Source organism: Citrus sinensis, chromosome 4, assembly GCF_022201045.2.
Source record: "Citrus sinensis cultivar Valencia sweet orange chromosome 4, DVS_A1.0, whole genome shotgun sequence".
NCBI lineage: Eukaryota > Viridiplantae > Streptophyta > Magnoliopsida > Sapindales > Rutaceae > Citrus > Citrus sinensis.
Window position 1 is genome coordinate 27,273,341 of NC_068559.1, and position 19,226 is coordinate 27,292,566.

General features: G+C 33.6%; 3 protein-coding genes across 8 annotated transcripts; 2 read left to right on the forward strand and 1 right to left on the reverse strand.

Moving 5' to 3' along the window:
• Window positions 1–776: 776 nt before the first annotated feature.
• LOC102611504 (TORTIFOLIA1-like protein 4) lies at window positions 777–4,982 on the forward strand. Of its 3 annotated transcripts, XM_006483684.4 has the most exons (6): window positions 777–1,957; window positions 2,231–2,339; window positions 2,624–3,204; window positions 3,603–3,801; window positions 3,964–4,120; window positions 4,571–4,982. In XM_006483684.4, the coding sequence occupies exons 1-6, from the start codon at window positions 1,142–1,144 to the stop codon at window positions 4,581–4,583; spliced, it is 1,875 nt and encodes a 624-aa protein (XP_006483747.1). In that variant the 5' UTR covers window positions 777–1,141; the 3' UTR covers window positions 4,584–4,982. The 3 variants fall into 3 exon arrangements, with proteins under 3 accessions (XP_006483747.1, XP_006483746.1, XP_006483748.1); XM_006483683.4 differs by having other exon boundaries at window positions 3,603–4,120; XM_006483685.4 differs by lacking the exon at window positions 4,571–4,982 and having other exon boundaries at window positions 3,603–3,820; window positions 3,964–4,113.
• A 6,347-nt stretch (window positions 4,983–11,329) lies between these two features.
• LOC102611223 (glycosyltransferase family 92 protein RCOM_0530710) lies at window positions 11,330–13,784 on the forward strand. The gene has a single exon (XM_006483682.4). It carries the CDS (start codon window positions 11,716–11,718, stop codon window positions 13,573–13,575), a length of 1,860 nt encoding a protein of 619 aa, XP_006483745.1. The 5' UTR covers window positions 11,330–11,715; the 3' UTR covers window positions 13,576–13,784.
• Window positions 13,785–14,132: 348 nt separating this feature from the next.
• LOC102610709 (protein COFACTOR ASSEMBLY OF COMPLEX C SUBUNIT B CCB4, chloroplastic) lies at window positions 14,133–18,246 on the reverse strand. Of its 4 annotated transcripts, none has more exons than XM_025100374.2 (9): window positions 18,073–18,244; window positions 17,806–17,972; window positions 17,527–17,626; window positions 17,301–17,374; window positions 16,741–16,922; window positions 16,540–16,610; window positions 15,572–15,655; window positions 14,764–14,911; window positions 14,133–14,445 (listed from the first exon to the last, which is right to left on the reverse strand). In XM_025100374.2, exons 1-8 carry the CDS (start codon window positions 18,187–18,189, stop codon window positions 14,822–14,824), a joined length of 885 nt encoding a protein of 294 aa, XP_024956142.1. In that variant the 5' UTR covers window positions 18,190–18,244; the 3' UTR covers window positions 14,133–14,445; window positions 14,764–14,821. The 4 variants fall into 4 exon arrangements, with proteins under 4 accessions (XP_024956142.1, XP_006483743.1, XP_052296008.1 ...); XM_006483680.4 differs by having other exon boundaries at window positions 14,133–14,348; window positions 18,073–18,243; XM_006483681.4 differs by lacking the exon at window positions 14,133–14,445 and having other exon boundaries at window positions 14,843–14,911; window positions 15,572–15,651; window positions 18,073–18,246.
• Window positions 18,247–19,226: the final 980 nt, after the last annotated feature.

The window sequence follows — 19,226 nt, forward strand, 5'->3', positions numbered from 1 at the left end:
ATTCAGTTCATTAACATTATGCACACTCGGAGTCACGTGATTGCCTATTCCAAAAGCACTTTTAATTAAGTTTTAACGATTCTGCTTTCATATCTATCCCTCACATGCTCTCTACTCTCTAGGCTGTGGCCATCTCTTCCCTCCTCCTATTGCTAGATTTACTTGCTGTTGGCTATTATGTGTAATAAATAATTTGCCCTTTTTGCTAATGAAATAACGCTAGTTTTTTTGTTCTTATTTTAATTTGGTTAATAGCCTTGTCGAGAGAATAAGTCACGACGTAATAACAAGTGTCTTGATGTCACTTGACCTTTGGTCCAGTGGTAAACGATTACTCTTAAAGTTAAAGAACCATATGGGTAGCGGTTCGAGTCTCCATATACTCAACCTCTCTCAATTAAGCAAAAAATTATGTGGAGTTAATTTTTAAGTTTTTCTCCCTTACGAAATGCGAGTGGAGTAAAAATATCCATCGTTTGTGATTTCATAAAATTAATGTAATTATGTAAGTTCCAGTTATATATTTAATTATAAATATTAATATAATGTCCACTCTAATAGCTAGTAATATGTGTGTAATCAATATTAAAAAAAAAAAAACAAGTGTCCTGATAGCACGTGGTCGCCCATGTTATGAATTTGTATGTGGATGTGCAAAGCATGTTTGGATAACCAGAATCCAGAAAGGATCACAAATGGGTCATAGGCAGCAACCCTTTCCACGTAATTGGTATGGGTAAGATTAAGAAACACATGCACTATACACACACATATATGTACTCTGCACTCTGCGTTGGCGGGGTTAATAGACACTTCTTCACATAAGTTCCTCGTTATATTTCAGAAATAATTCATCAAATTTTTTTTTTTCAAAAACCAACGATTTAACCGCGCTTTTTACACTAAGACGAAAAAACCGGTGTGGCGGTTGAAATTTCCGAATTTGCAACTCCACACTCCTTGCCTTCCCTCTCTAACATTTAAGAGACCAACCCGAAACCTCGATCTCGATGCTCAGGCTTAACTAACGCCCTCGTACCTTCTTTTCTCCTCACTTCACTCTTCAGTCTTCAACAAAACGGCTCATTTCAATGCCAAAATACTGAACCCAAAAATAATAATAATAATAAAGATAATCAAAATGTCTCCTCAAAAGCGATCCTCTTCAGCTTCACCTCCGCCGTCAACTAACGACCTGAAGCAGCGAGTCATCACGTGCCTCAACAAACTCGCAGACCGCGACACACTTCCCGTAGCCACGGCCGAGCTCGAGTCCATCGCTAGGACCCTAACTCAAGACTCGTTCTCTTCGTTCCTTAACTGCCTACAAACCACCGACTCGTCTTCAAAATCGCCTGTTCGCAAGCAATGTGTGAACCTCTTAACTCTACTTTCTCGGTCGCACGGAGACTCTCTCTCTCCTCACTTATCCAAAATGATCTCCACCGTCAGCTGCCGTTTACGCGATCCAGACTCATCCGTTAGATCCGCATGCGTTGCGGCCACCACTGCCATGTCATTGAACATAACGAAACCGTCGTTTTCGGTCCTGTCGAAACCGTTGATTGAGTTGATTCTAGTTGAGCAAGATGTGAACTCGCAGGTCGGCGGGGCGATGTGTTTGGCGGCGGCGATAGATGCGGCGCCGAATCCGGAGGTGGAGCAGTTGCGGAAGTTGTTGCCGAGGCTGGGGAAGGCAGTGAGGATCGAGGGGTTTAAGGCGAAAGCGGCGGTGTTGGGTGTTATTGGGAGTGTTGTTCGAGTTGGTGGAGCCAGAAGTAAGGGAGTTTTGGATTGGCTTGTGCCGTGTTTGGTTGAGTTTTTGTGTTGCGATGATTGGGCCACCAGAAAGGCCGCTGCTGAAGTGTTGGGGAAGGTGGCTGTCTTCGACAAGGACTTGGCAACTGAGTATAAACGGTCTTGTTTGGCCGCGCTGGAGACTAGAAGATTTGACAAGGTAAAAAGCAAAATAAGTAAAGATTAAAAAAAAAAATGCAATGGATTGAGTTGGATTCTGTTGGCTTGTTGATAGAATGGTAGAACAGTAAGTGAAAGCAGAAATTTTATAGGAAAATGGTAGGGAATGGGAATGATTGGGAGTTTGATTGCGAATTAGGGATTTTTTAATTAGTGTTCTTATTTCATTCTTTCAGTTCAATTTCCAAGAAATTGTATCATACATATATTTCCTCCTGAAAATATATGGATCTGATTAGATTCTGTGATACAGGTAAAGATTGTTAGAGAGACCATGAATCGTTCCTTGGAGATGTGGAAGGAGGTTCCTGGTGTTTGTGAGGAGGTCTCGTCTCCGTCCCCATCGAAATCTTTTTCAATTGGTAAAACTAAATGATGCTTTTGTAGGTGTGTTATAATTGATCATTTTGTTTAAAAACAGAGCTACAGAGAATTATGTTTTGCACAAGAGAAATTTTTTTAATCTTTTTCTTGGAATTAATTTGCTCCATTTTTTATTAAGAGTTGGGGGTTTGCGTCCTTTGTCTTTCTGATGTTTTTGTTCTTTTAGTTTTAGCTTTCACTCTAAATGTACGATGATGATGCTCCATTACTTGATTATTTATTCTTTCTCTCCCCTTTATTTATTTATTCTTTTCTGAGCCAGATAATGGTAGCTCTGGATGTTTTCCTTCAATCACCAAAAGTTCCCAAAATGTTGGTTTAAGAACTCCTCAACCAAAGAAAATGGTTCCCACTAGCAGGTCCCCTGCATCTGATAGTTCATACGGGACCACATCAAAAACTGAAATTTCTTTCAAGAGTAATAACAGGAAATCCGGTGCATCAATATTATGTAAATCAGCGGACGGGAAACCATCTGATTGGAAAGTTGAAATTGCAGTACCACGTACTCCCTCTTCTATTGGGACTTGTGAAGTTCATAATAGAACAAGTGATTCAAAGGATGCAAAACTAGGAGAGGTGGAGAATAACGTAAATTGCCAGCCAGAAAAAAAAATGGTAATCTACAGCAAAATCCGTGATGACAAAATGTATAAATGTGGTGGCTTTAAATCTGGGTCGAGGGTGGTTCCGTACAGTGATGATGAGAAGTCAGATTTTGTTCCCCACAATGGTATCGATGAAGATTTTGACTACCCAAAAGACCCTGAGGATCTTTCTTTGATCCGTGAACAACTTCTTCAGATTGAAAACCAGCAGTCCAGTCTATTCGACCTTCTTCAGGTATGACTTGGGAGTTTTGTTTTCTTTTTTCATTTTTTCTTCAAGAGTAAGACTGATAACTGCAAAATAAGACCATAACATTGTAGTTAGGGTTGCATAGTTCTCCTGTGCATAACTTTTCTGTAATTTAATTTCAAGTTAGAGGTTGTGAAATCAGCTTAGTCATGTTGTCATCGGTAAATTTCTTAGCCTATTGAGTTTGTGAAACTGGAAAGTTTCCCTCAGTAATTCTCACGGTCTATTCTGTTAGTATTTTTCATGCTCATACAGTTCCATTTGTACTGTTTTGGCTATGTGCCTTCAAGATTTACAATATGCTTTATTGTTGATATAATGGTGCTTGAAAGTTTAAGATGATCCTCTCACTCATGCTCTCTTTTTTCTTTACTTGAATGTAGAGATTCATTGGGAGCTCCCAAAGTGGAATGAACTCCCTTGAGACACGTGTTCATGGCCTAGAGATGGCTCTGGATGAAATCTCATATGATTTGGCATTATCAAATGGAAGGATCCTAAACAACAATGCTGCAGAAAACACATGCTGCAAGCTACCTGGTGCAGAATTCTTGAGTTCCAAGTTCTGGAGGAGAGCAGAAGGTCGGTCTTCTACTTCAAGGTTCTCTTCTTCTGGGAACATCCTACCCCTTCATTCTGGATCTAACACACTTGATAAAGATGTCTGTGCTGAAACATACAAGACAGACAACCAAAAATTACTGCACCCAAGTAATGGTGAAATTATTCTGAATCCTTTGGCAGATGTTCGTGACCTGAGGGGGAATTCTGGATTTCATCAATATAGGAAGGTGAAGAACCTCAATGAAGATGTTGAGAGGTTACAATTATGCAATGCCGGTCGGCTTGATGGTGCTTCTTCACCTGCTGCTTGTGTGGCCCCGGCAGTTATAAATAGCAGGTAACTGGAAAACTTATGATAATAGCACCTTGTGTATTCTATGCACCATTCTATCCTTAAAGTTTAGTCAGCAAAATTCTCAGGGTAGGCTGTTCTAACCGACAGCAATTTACAATATTTGCAGAAATTTATTAATAGGATGCAAATTGCTAATTAGAAAGTTTGATAACTGATTTGGTTTGATTTTCCTGCCATTAAACATACAAATTTATCTTTTTTTTAAGGTAATTCTTAATTGTTAGCTGACCTCGATTTCATGAGTTCATACCAATAATTTCATCACGTAGCCTTGTTGCTAAATAAGAGTGTGGATTATGCATTTGGATTGTATATTTTACCACCATCATATCCTCATGATGCTCTGCCCTAATCTTAATTTTGTGGATTACTCAGTTTTCCTCTAGAATATGGTGGATCAAAATTGTGATAGTTTTCTGTTTTGTTGATCAGATTGTCTGCTTAAATGGAGTGGAAATATAATATGTTTCAAACATCTGTTTAGTAGAGATGTAAGCACCTCAGGAATTGGGTTTGCGAAGAATTGAAAAAATGGCATAAAAAAGAAGCAGCGGAACTAGAAAAGGATGTGATGTGGCAGGCGAATGTGTATTTAAGCCTGCATTTGAGGTGTTCATATGTAAAGTTGCCTCATTGGAAGCAGCCATTCGGTTATTCATACAGCTAGGATTTTTAATTTAAGATCCCTACTCCATGTGCGGCAATTTCTTTGAAGTGAAATAGCAGAGCTATTCTCTATATATATGATTTGTTTTGAGTAGATTACTTGCGGACCCAACCCTTCTGTACAGAGAAAATTTTACTCATCGTTTCTGCCTTGTCATTGCTAGACTTTGACCATCTCTTTCTCGGTTCTTGCTGTTTACGGCTAACAAAATTTGCACGTCTTATCGCATGGTCATGGGCATTTTGTCATAATGCCGATTGCACGAAGATACCGTAAGATTTTCCTTTTCCTTTTGCTGTTTTGCTCTCATGCTACATCTAATTAGGAACAGATTGCCAGCAAGCCAAGCCACTGCGTTAATGTGTCAAAATAAGATACTAATGAGTTGTAAGTTGTGGCACTGCTTACAAATGCATATAGGTAGCGTATACCTTTTAGATTGGATTGAGAATCTTAGAATTGAGAGTATAGAGCGGGAGTGGGAGTAGATTGTTTTCTTAGATAATGTTTGTTTTTTTGTCTGACGTCTGAATAAGTATGAATTTGGCTGAAATTTGAATATGTCTAAATATATATATCTGATATTTTTTTTTCAATATTTGAATATAAGTGTTAACTTGTTTGTTTTTCAAAAAAAAAATTTGCAATATGATATTTTGATATATATAACCTCTTAAATATTAACAATACTTATATTTATTGATTAAACACGTGACAAGTTATAAATAAATTACTTAATTAGTTAAAAAAAAGTTGATAATTTTTACCTTAACAAGCATGAAAAGTAAAATATATATCAAACACACGTAATTTTTTACATTGATAAATGATACTTATAATGTTATTTTTAGTATAATATATTGATACTTTTTCTTGTTAATCATATAAGTCAATCAATAATTGTTTAATCATTGGAATTAAAATTAATGTATTAAATAAAATTCAAAATCTATTATAAAAATAGTAAATATAAATACAAAGAGATGGATCTATTACAAAATACATTCATCTAAAGTTCTATAATATTTAAAATTCTCATTCACAAAAAAAAATAATAATAATAGTTGAATACAAGTACAAAAAAAGGGATAAATAAAAAAATAATAAAAGGATAATTTATATAATAAAAAATATATATTTATTTAATAGGGGTATTAATGAGAAAGAATATTAAAATTTTATTTAGATGTTTTGCCATCGGATAAAAATAAGAATATTTAACTTTTTCCGTTCAGACCTAAACATCTTATAATCAGATATAACATATAAGTGATAAAAAAACAAACAAAATAAAAACTATAAATGTCTGAAAATAATTAAGATTCAAACTTCAACAAAAAAACAAACAACCCCTTACATTGAAATGGGAGCATGAAATCAGAATCATAATTTAATTTTATGTGTTTATTTTATCTTAAATTGGGAGTAAATGGTTTCAAATTATAATTTTATCCTTATTTAAAGAATTGTAGTTTTTAATTACAAAATTAGTAAAAAATATATTTAAAAAATTAAATATTTATTTTATTATATTGGTAAATTAATAATAATTAGTACTCTTAATTATGTAAATTATAATTTTTTATTAATTTTAATTTTAATTATGTAAATTATAATTTTTTTATTAATTTTAATTTTAATTATGTAAATTAAAAATTATTAACAAGAGCAACACAAATGAACATTATTATTAATAATATATTGCAAGATTAATATTTTCTTAGAATAAACTATTTATTATTATTATAAAATATAATACCATTATTTTTAAATAAGTTTAATATTATTATTTTTAATAAATGTAATTCATAAAATAATATAATAATTTTATATAAATAAATATGATATTATTTATTTTTTATTAAATATAATTATATTAAATTTAATAAAACAAGGGTATCCACTCCCATCCCTTTTATAAAATATATAAGTAAACAATGGAGTTTGAGGAATCAATAGACAACACTCCTCACTCCCTTTATAGTAAGTAAATATAGCAATAATAGGTTAAGATTGATCTACTACTACTTCATCTTTACCATTTCTGAGTAGGGATGGCAATGGGCACTGCCTACTACGGGTTTGCCATTACCAAACCCACACTCGCACAAAATTTAAATTACTAAACCCTATCCGCAACCCGCTGTGCATTTTAATTTTTTAAGAAAACCTACCCTCTGTGGGTTTAGATAATTACCAAATCTATAATAGTACCCAACAGATTTTTTGCAGGTTCCCACATTTGAAACAAGCTGAATTAAATCATATCAAAATTAACATTTTAATTTATAACTGATTTTAAATCATATCAAATTAACATATTAAGCTAGCAGAAAATACAAAATTATGCATGCTGATTTTAAACAAGCTGAATCTATAACTATGCATATATCAATCACACAATTTTCAAATGTAATCAAATACCAAAAAGTTGATGAAAATAATAGATTAATAGCAGCACATAATGATAACAATACCTTCCATGACCACAATGCATAAAAATTAGAAGCGTTATAAAAGATGGTAGGAAGGGCTTTACTCTTGATAGAAGTGAAGTCATAGAGATGAGAGATCGGTTTAGGTTAGGACTTTACTATTTAAGGCGTAGGCGGTTAGACACACATCAAGTGTTTATATTTTTAGGTAATTAGGTTTAAATATTTTTAAATTAAAACTTTAAAAATATTTGAAAAAAATTACGAGTTTAACGGATACTCATGCTGGTATTTACCGAATATTTTACAAATACTAATTTCACCCGTAACTTAATGCGAGTTTTGATTTGTAATAACAAATACACCCACAACCCATAAAATTACCTACAACTAGCGGGTTTGGGTGGATTTGAGGGTACCATTGCCATCCCTATCCTGAGTGACGTGGACTTAAAAATGGTGGAGGGTTTTGCAAACACTTTGCCTGCTTAATGCTGGGTCAAAAACCGAACTCCAGCTGTGACGAGGACATATATAAATAAAGAAGAATAAATATGAGATGCTTTATTTGGTCTTGCTCTTGCAGCAAAACAAAAACCCTGTGCCTCGTAGGCGGTTAATTTTGCTAAAAATCTAGTCTATTGGGCCAGACCCAAAACTACACCAACAAGGGAAAAGAAGCTTGCATTTGATTCTTTAACGGAGCATGCAAAATTGTAGGGCTTGGACACACTGCATCATGCCTTCTTGGTTAATAAAAGGCCGCCACTAGTGGGGTCGAAATTCCTCCTCTTCGTGTTTAAAAATTTGATGGGGACATATCCTGGTTTAGGACGATGGTGTAAGATGAACATAATATTTCTTGTTTTAGGTATAATTTGAGCTACATGTGTTCATTTGAATATATAATAGGGGGATTGTCACTTTTTTCCTTACAGAAATCAACATATACCATTTACCCCTCCGTTATTTTTATAATGGCCAAAAATCTCCATGACAGCATAAGTTTACAATATTATCCTTATTTTTAATTACTCTTTTATTTACATTTATTATAAATTAAATAAATTACATGAATAAAAATTAAATAAAAAATTAAGTATTAAAAACAAGAAATATATATTTTGATATGAGAAAAAAAAGTAATAATAATTTTTTTTGTAATTATTTATTTTGTGAATATTTTCTTATAATAAATATTTTGTAATATTTTAAAATTAAATGTAAAAAGTATAGGCAAAATATTTTATTATTTATCTTATAATAAATTTTTATTTGTCATTCAAAGTTTATTATAATAATTTTTTTTATCATTTTATAATAACTTTCTTATATATTTATTATAAGAAAATTTTCACAAAATAAATAAGTACAAGAAAAAAAAATTATTATTAATTTTTTTCTCATATCAAAACATATATTTCTTTTTTTTTAATGCTTAATTTTTTATTTAGTTTCTATTCATGTGATTTATTTAATTTATAATAAATATAAATAAAAGAGTAGTTGAAAATAAGGATAATATTGTAAACTTATATTGTCAGGGGGTTTTTGACTATTATAAAAACAGTATGGGAAAAAAAAATATATGTTGATTAATGTAGGGGGGAAATTGGCAATCCCCCATATAATTTATTACTTCAAAGCACGTGACTTGACAAAAAAGTAACTCAATGGTGCTTTATCTATAGTGCCTCGTGGTTTGGTTGATTTTTTTTTTTTTTCCCTTTCAAGTTCGTTTTATAAGTATAAGATTTTTTTTCTTATTTTATTTATTATTTTTAAAAATTTTATCTTTTTCTTTAAACATCATAATTAAGTCCCATTTTTTTTTTCTTATTTCAATTAGGAGAATTTTATTATATAATAAATTCATAGTCTAGCTATTTTGATAAATTCATAATATTTAAGATTAGTATAAAAGAGGTCCAAAATGTGAATTGTGTTAGACTTTTCATTAATAAAATTTTAGACTATTCATAAATTTATTTTTCTCTATCTTTTCAATTTCAATACTTTCGTTTCATCATACACATAAATAGACAAGCCATACAACCACGTTCATCACACTATACCTTAGTATGACACCGATACCATCATTGATCTTTAAAAATAAATAATGCAAAAGATTTAATTTATATTATTATGAGCCGTAAACTGTAGTCTCATGCTTCAATATTACTGGGAGATAATAAGTTCCCAGGTAGTTATGTTTCCAACCTCTAATTAACTATAGTCTACGGTATTCCAAAATTACAATACCATTTTTTAATGGGTAAATAATATGTGTTTACAAGAATAAGAACACCATGAATATACTTACAAAGTTATGATAAAAAACTTATATTAATGAAATAATTTTATAATACTAATGAATGAGTTGTCAAGTGTTGCAATATTTGGGATGCAAACTTTATCTTATGTGTTTTGACTTTTTCCAACTTTAAATAATCTTTATGATTTTAAAATATGTATTACTGGAACTTCTATACAGGCATATAATTAAAATAGACAAAAAAAAAAAAAGCCTGTTAGATTCCTTATTCTTGAGAGCGCATGTATTATTGTTTATCCGGGGCATTTTCTTTCTTTCTTTTTTTTTTTTTTTTTGGAAAAGAAACAAAAAAGAGAGCTTAATGCGAACTTTACACGGTATTGGTCGCTATGATTCAAACTACAAAATGCTTGCCATTTGTCGCCTCCGCAATAAAAAAACGAAAAATTAAAAAAAAATCAATCAATAATTCTCATGCACGCAAAATATTCTTTCCTTAAATATAGGCTGAGTTGTTCTGTGTACACCTGGAAAGAATTTATTGGTAAAGTCTTGCTTGAGCTACATCGTGTATGTCTTTTCCCTCTTTTTATTTTATCTTTCATTAGGTAAACACACAGTTAAAATTAAATCGAACAAGTTTTGGCTGGTTTATCATTTTCACAATTTCGATGATATATTGATATCATAACACTTGCAGTTCAGACACATATTGCCATATCGAAGCATCAGTTTACATCAATGTTTTGTATGTATTTGTATGCATGCACGCAAACAACAATTGACAAATAAAAAATTGTTTTTAATCATAATTTTAAAAAAACAAAAAAAAACAAAAAAGAAACCCACCTTATCCCCCCTGCAGCTTCTAAAGCTCCTTGTTTTAGTTTTATAATAATTATTATTTAACTATAAAACGTCAAGTGGAGTGGGCATGACCTAAAGAATTTTATTGACTTGGTTGTTATAGCTAGGTGAATTTTTATAATACAATAAGTCATAATATAAAGAAACGGGAACTAGAAGTTGCATACTCTTTATCTGCATTTTGTTGTTTGTGACTTTCTAAATAAACTTCCATCGTAAATGCATAAAAAAACCCTTGGTTCCATATAAATTAATTAACCCTCATTCTTTGAGTGAAAGTTAAGCCTCCAACCTCACTTCGAGATACATGTCTCCACTTGAAATGAACAAGTTATCATTACAACTTCCTTTCTATATATAACAAAGTAGTAATAATTATAATCGCATTAAAAAAAAAGTTAATAATTATAAATTTTTAAATTTGAGATGCAAGACATAGCATGAAATTAATAAGTATCAAACTAATTGATGAATGAACATCAAACGTCATGTTATAAGTTTTTTTAAATGAAATATTAATTATTCAATTGTAATACCCTTCAAAAATAAGGGGAAAGGCCAAAAAAAAAAAAGAAAAAAGAAGTAAAAGCAAAAGCGATAGCGAGAGCAAAATCATGAAAGGAGCAAAAATCAAAGTGGATTGCTCATCCCATCACCTGGATTTATGATAATCTCAAAGGACGAGATAAAATGTCTCTTTTAATCTCTCCAAATGGCATCGACATAGTTTATACCGTGATAATAAAAAAGAAAGGCCAGCCAACCATGGACGTAGCTTTCCAATAAGCTCTACAAAAATAATTCCAAGTGTCTCGCCCACGCAACGCAAGCGCAGTTCCCCTATCAATCAAAAAGTCCACCTCACGTCACCTTCCATAACCATACTCTAAAAAACATAATCAATGTACTCAGAGCCTCATCTGCTCACCTCTCTCCTTTTTTTTTTTAATTAATTTATCTAGTAATTCATTCACTTTTACCTAATTCTTTTCATTTTTTTTAATTGTTATTATTGATAATAATTAATCAACATAATGGAATAAGACCCAACGGTAGCTGCCAATGCTACCTCTCCCAGATCAGTGGTCACTGGTCAGCCCATCGACGGCAGCCACAAACGTGGTTCGATGCCTTTCCAAGCATATTCTTCAGGCCAAAAATAAAAACAATAAATAAATAAAAAAGACAAGTCACTCAAAATTGAAAGAAGCTCGTTTTAGCTCATAAAAAGACGTTGTCGGTACCAGATCTGTGCTCATTCTTCTCACACCAGATCTAACCAAATCCCAAGCTCACACTTTCTGTTCCAAGAAGAAGTAGAAGAAGAAAAGCGATGGATTCTGAGCAGAGGCGGAAGCGAAAGCGTGTGTACAGACCATACTCACGCGCGCAGTACTTGTCTGGAAGGTCTGTAATCTTGTGCCTGTGTTTCCTTGTTTTTTTGCTCTTCTTGTCTTCGGATCGGTTACCTATTCGTCCTGTGTCGTTTAAGCCGGTTTTGAGTGTCTCAAGTCTCTCGCTCTTGTCGAGTAACTCAATTCAAGATTCCTTTAGGCTTACATTCAAGTCTTTTACTTTAAAGATTGAGGAGCGAGTCTTGTTCCCTGACCATTTGTTGTTAATGGTCTCTAATAAAGTTGACCAAACCGAGTCTTTGGATTGTGTTTACTACAAGCTCTTGAATGATTCTGCTACGAGAATTGAAGAGGCGGCTGACGTGCGTATGCAGCCTGTGTTTTCTGTTGATGAGTACGATGAGTTTAGATGGATTGCGAGGTGCCCACTTCCGCCTGTGAATTATTCAGCCGTCGTCGACTTGCGGCTGCGTAGGGATGCTCCTGCTGAGAATTATTTGTCTTTGATGAACAATAATCGGACGGAGACGGTTCATTTTTGGGACAAAATGGCTTATGCAGCTGTATTGGATGGCAAAACAGCGGTTGTTTTTGTCAAAGGATTGAATCTTCGTCCCCATAGAGAATCGGATCATACCCTTTTCAGATGCCAGTTTGGATTAGGACATTGGGAGAAAGATGAAGGTTTTGCATTTGTTACAGAAGCAGTTGCCGCTGCACAAGAAGTTGTTAGGTGCTTGTTACCCAGGAGTATAAGTAAAAATCCCAATAAGGCTAAGGGGATTCGAGTTGCAGTCGTTAATGTTAATGATAAAGCTCTAGATGATCGTAAGCCCGTTACTTCTGTGGCTGGAATTCGCAATTCCAGATACCATATCCAAGGGAAGAACCAGAGATTGTCTAGAGATTATGTGTCTATGCCTTCTGTGGCTAGAATTCACAATTCCAAGTCCCATAAGAAGAGAAAGGGTGGAGGGAAATTTGAGCTCTGTGTGTGTACCATGCTGTGGAATCAGGCGTCTTCAATAAGAGAATGGATCATGTATCATGCCTGGCTTGGTGTTGAACGCTGGTTCATCTATGATAACAATAGTGATGACGGGATTGAAAAAGTAATTGAAGAGCTCAACTTGGAGAACTACAATGTTAGTAGGCACAATTGGCCGTGGATTAAAACCCAGGAAGCAGGTTTTTCGCACTGTGCTTTAACAGCAAGAAATGAATGCAAGTGGGTAGGATTCTTTGATGTGGATGAGTTCTTCTACTTCCCTCGTGACCATCGATTGGGTCTTCTTGGTGAAAATTCTCTGCGCTCTCTGGTTGCTAATTTCTCATCCTCGAAGACAGTTGCAGAGATTAGGACTTCTTGTCATAGCTTTGGTCCATCTGGGTTGAGCTCTCATCCAGCACAAGGGGTGACCGTGGGTTACACTTGCCGGCTTCAAAGCCCTGAACGGCACAAGTCTATCGTGCGACCAGACTTGCTCAACGGTTCCCTGCTCAATGTGGTCCATCATTTTCGGCTTAAGGCAGGATATAGATACCTGAATATGCCTGAAAACATTGCCGTAATAAACCACTACAAATACCAGGTGTGGGAAACATTTAGAGCCAAGTTCTTTAGAAGGGTCGCCACCTACGTTGTTGACTGGCAAGAGAACCAAAACACAGGGTCAAAGGACAGAGCACCTGGCCTAGGGACCGAGGCCATTGAGCCGCCAAATTGGCGATTGCAGTTCTGTGAGGTTTGGGACACTGGCCTCAGGGACTTTGTTTTGTCTACCTTTGCTGATCCTGCCACTGAATCGTTGCCCTGGGAAAGGCATCTACGTGCATGAATTACAGTTGGGGTCCTTGCAGATTTGTGCCTATGTAATCTCATAAGCAGCTATTCATTCTTTCATTTTTTTTTTAAATCTCTTTTGTAACAATTTGTATCTCAATATCTCATGTTTTGGGTTCTATAGAATTAGGTGTATTTGAATATACAGTTCCTCTTACACGCCTGTAAATTTTGTGACAGCAAGAAATGATTTTTTTCCCCCCCTGTGGTTGTGATTTCTGTTAACATATTGAGGATTATTTATGGGCTTCAAAATTCTCTCAATAGTTTCTGCAAATCTTATGACAGAACAACAAGGAATAACCAACACAGATCATTTAGCAAGTTAAAATGCAGCAAAGCATGATAGATGTAACTCTGAAAACGAAAGCCAGAAACAAACATCTAGGTACATTCTCTCACTCGCAGATTAAATCAGATATCCTTATTGCCCTGCTGGTTTTCTGATGGATGGCCAGTCAAACTATAAAAACTATTGAAAACAACAAACCAATATAGGGGTTAGGTGCTGTTAACAGAGAAGCTTAATCATTTCCCAAAAAAAAAAAAAACTTCCCTCAGTCAACCATATTTTCATAAGTTATCATTAGCACTGAAAGCGCATTGAATTAATACAACTCTACAAGAATGTAGTCAGTGGATAACATTAGAACCAATGAAACAATTTATTTGAACCGCAATTACATGACTAATAATCAGGTCTAGCAGTAAATAATCTTGATCTTTATATCCTTTCTTCTCCAATTGAAGGAATGGCTGATAAGAAACCTAGATTACAGATAAAAACAAGCACAAAATTTTAAAATTTAGAGAGAGAGAGAACCTTAGATGCAATGCCAAACAGCTCCAGAAGATGTCTAGAAAGCTACAATAACAAATTCATGGGCCAGAAAATGAACCACTAATAGTAATCAGATTAGCAGATAGGAACTTGAGTGGAAAAATATAAACCAGAGGCAATCATAAGATGACATATTGCACATCAGATAATCAGAATCATCTAGAAGAGGAGAGATGTAAAGAAAAGACATTTTTCGTTGGGTTTATTGCTCCCAATATGAACTGATGATGCTTGCAGAGATTTGAGATCCAATAACCTTAAGAAAAGGAAAGGAGAGGGAGAAGGGAAGATAATAGGGAACTGAACATCAAGAATATTATAATTCAAGAGAATGGAAAATACCTGTCATTAAGCTACAACAAATGTTGTGCAAATGTGACTCATTTTATTCTGATTGGTTTCAAATGCCTTCTTGCACCATTGAAGGGACTATATTTGAGTATTTTGCAAGTGTGGCATCCAGCTTCTCTCCGATAAATGCAATCCACGACTGAAAGTCGAAGATCAAATATAAGAATATGGGGCAAAGACTGAGCAATTATCTATTGACCCTAATAACCCCAAAAAAAAAAAGAAAAAAAGAAACAGATCCTGTGCCCAGTTAATTGTGAAAATTGTTTGATCAACAATGATAGCTAAACAACAATCAATGATTCTTCCACCCAACACAAAAGTTAGTTAGAGATGGTTACCTCATGTAGCAAAGACAAAAAGGCAGGATACCACAATAAGTTTGATTCACATGTAGGGCATGAGGATTGACATCATACAAGAAAATTTAAAACATGTAAAGGCTGAAATCTCTCAAAAGCATGAAAAATAAATTATAAAAAATAAAATTAAAAAGCCCAACGATCAGCCATCAAGTAATCGATATACTATGGACAAGATTTCAACACAATATAAGAATGGAAATGGAAACAATATCTTGTTGGTTCTATAGACATGAAAAAGAATAACTTAGCCATGATGCATGCTAAAGATCATGCTTCAACAACTCATGAACAAAAAAGATGAAACTGAAATTTGTGTGTGTGTGTGTGTGTGTGTGTATTTATGTATGTATATATGTATGTATGTATATCTCATAAAAGTAATCTGACTCGATGAGGTGATACCGCTGAAAATTTAGAGTTAGATAAGTAAGCACCTGGTCAGAGGTCGTGAAACCCCTGATGGTGTCTCCACCAATTATTGCAATTCCTTTGTCTCCAAGTGGCTGCAAGATCACTGCCTAACAAAGCAATTATTGCTTCAGTAATAGTTACTTTATTTCTTTTTTATTTTTTCAATATCTTTAGTTTATCCCTTTTATATATCTACAACTGTTTGCTATGGGGAGCAATTTTATCTTTGAGTTGCATAGCTATAAAGGAAAGTCATACTTCAGAAGATGAGCAATTTTATCTTTGAGTTGCATAGCAATAAATGAAAGTCATACTTGAGAGGATAACACAAATATAAAAGATTTTTTTTTTTTAAACTGATAACGATAAAGAAGGATTTTGCATTGCATTTACTCATCAGAGAGACATTAGAATTCTAATAAGCTCATTTCTAATCCATGATATTTAAGGCTAGCCTGTCCAGGAAAATGGAAGCATACAAAACGAAAACTAAAGAAAATTTGAAGCTGTGCTAATAATTTCTATGCACCTAACCAAACTCATTGCATTTAAATGATAAGAAAGCTATAAATCAATAATGAAAATGGAAAGATTCTTTGGTTCAAATTGTTGAAATCAGTACTTACTTAAAAAGGATACAAGAAACACAAGAGTTGGCATCAAACCTTGACCTAGTACCTATTTACTTTAAAAGAGTTAAGGATGCAAGTTGTAGGTCATCGCTAAGAAATTAGGGCATCAAAATTCAGTTGTAGCTCATTTGGGGAAAAACCCATGACATTTCTAATTTATAGAAGGAAGAACAACCTTGATAACTTTTCATGGAAATTTTGGTCAAAAGGGTACGCGCAAAATTCATATTGAAAATGTGAATTTTCTGATATGTTTTCCATTATACTTTTCCTTCAATTTTTTTCAATTAAAAGATTAACTAACAGTATGACCAAGTTATGAAGCTGCATGTTAAGAATATTAATTCTCCAGTATGTACCTGTGTATTTGAAGGCAGAAAAGGTAGCTCTGACCTCCCAGGATAAAGTAATAAGTTGGCTAAGTACCTCTCTGCAAGAGATTTGTCAAAGATGTCCAAATCAATGGGTTAACTTCTCTATTATGCATCTTCTAAAAATCATAACATAGCAAAATGTTTGAAAACAAAAAGATATTGACTCTTCATATGAAGTTACTTAACGCGCTTTAGATCTCATAACACCCAGATAAACTGATCCTTGCGTCAATTTACTAGCATCCACTATCACTGCTTCACCACTGTTGCCGGATTCAGCTGCCATGCCAATTTGGAGGAGGCAAATGCCATCATAAACAACAACCAGTGACCTGCAGCATGTCACAGCTGACAGGGATTCCCAAGCCCTGAGAATAAGCAGAAAAGCAACAATTAATGGCTAATGTAAAACAAATGAAGCAAAACAACTCCCGGATCATTGAAAACATTAATATGTAATTAAATAAATAAAGACTTCCAAATTTATATTACTGATTTTCTTACCAATTCCAGCAACAGGCACCTCCTGCATATCTATATTCTAGTGCTAAAATGTCTTGTTGAAATCTTTTGAAAAAAAATGTAAGTTTAAAAAAATCCAAATCAGGGGCAAATCATTCTAAGTCAAAACTACTATCAAGATAATGATTATGTCATTTTCATATGAATGCATGCAACTTACAATGCAGCATGGGAAACTATTAATCAAGATGGTCGAAATAGAAACTAAAAACAGATTGTAGTACCATAATAACTCGGAAACTACAGAGTCAGGAAGATAAGAGCATATCATCTGACATTCCACACCCTTGGGATTCACCTGAAACAAACTAAAAGAATTCTGCATTCATTCTAGTAATTTCTAGGTGGAAAAAACCAAAAAACCTGAAGTTATCTACTGAATGTCTCTATATGTGCTACAATGTGCGTGTGTGCTAGGGAAAGACTGAAAACCATAAGTGAGGCTCTCACCACAGTGATGGACTTTGGCCGAATGGATAACCATACTAAACCAGTTAAAATACTGGTCACGGCTAACGAAATAGCCAATAGATCAGCTCTGGATTGCGAACTGCAGAGAACACAAACTTAAATAAGTTCAATCAAATGAATGAGCTCAAAAGAACTCTAGATAAATCTCCTGTATGGAAATTGAACGCTAAAAAGTTAACAACATTAATTCAAATAATATTTTCCTGCACAGTATAAGATTAGCATAAAACAACAAGCTGAATTGAGGAACAATGTTACCTACTGGCATCGGCAACTGGAGCTATGCCCGAAACGGTGCGGTTAAAGAGCACAGCCAACAGCGACGCACCTCCAACATAAATGGGCAAGCTCCGAACGGCGTCGTCGTTGTTCATTACCCAGTCTGCCACCAAGTCTTGACTCGGCTTCGGTCCTCTGTAACCTCCCTTTTTGTCCCCAAAAAAAATGAAAAATGAAAAATTGTGTTGACAATTCAATTTCAACAACACATGGGGATAGAAAATAAATATGAAGAATTATCGGAACCTGAGATTGTGAACTTGCGGAGGCCCTAATGAAGCGCGGAAAACTGGAAGGATTACGAGGGAATGGTTGTTTGGGTTTCCATGGAATGGCGCTGTAGAAGATAGTTCCCGCTTCCATTGAAATGAATTTGGTTTTCAGTTGTGTTTTATCTCCGCTCAGTTTTTATTAAGACTTAAAAATTAGTGTGTATAGATAAAATCCTTTGATATTTGAATGGCATGAATTACATGCGGTTTGATATATGACAGCCGCATGGAATCTTTAGTTCTGGCCGTCGGATTGTATTGCTTTAGCCTCTGAACTCTGATTTGATGATATCTGAATCATCGCGGTCCGTAGATAAGGCGGTGGAATACTCTTAACATCCCTCAAAAGTACTTTTAAAATTCCGTGAATAACCAATGACATTTTAAAAGAAAATTTAAAATTAAATAATAAATCAATTTTTTAACAAAAGTTTTACACTTATCCTATTTTATAATTTGTATCTATATTTTATAATTTTAACTATAAATATTTATTTTTGAAAAAATTATAAAAATTTGGAATTACAAAGATAGAGATTATATACAATAAAACCTTTATAATTTAATACGTGATAAATTAATAGCCTCTATTATATACTAGCTTTTTGCAGTCCCAACTTGAGCCAAAGGAATAAATTAATAAGATAATATTTTTCTAAAAATCCTTATACAATTATGCGGTCCCAATCATATCATATATTAATAATTTATTGAAATTACAAATATAAATGATATGATATTTTATTAGATAATATGACTCTATTGTTACTTATCTTTTTTAAAAAAATTTAAATGTAATTAGATGTCATCTCTAATTTTTCTTATTGCTACAAGAAACTAGAAGTTATGGGCTTGAATTATGAAATTATAAGAATTCAATTTTTTTTGTTAATTTAATTTATATTTAGTAATTAATAATTTTTATAAACTAATAAGATAATAGTTTTTTATAGGAATCCTTATACAATTATGTGGTCCCAATCATATCATATATTAATAATTTATTGAAATTACAAATATAATTATTATGATATTTTATTAAATAATATGACTCTCTATTGTTACTTATCTTTAATATTGAAATTTAAATATAATTAGACCTCATCTGTAATTTTGTTTATTGCTTCT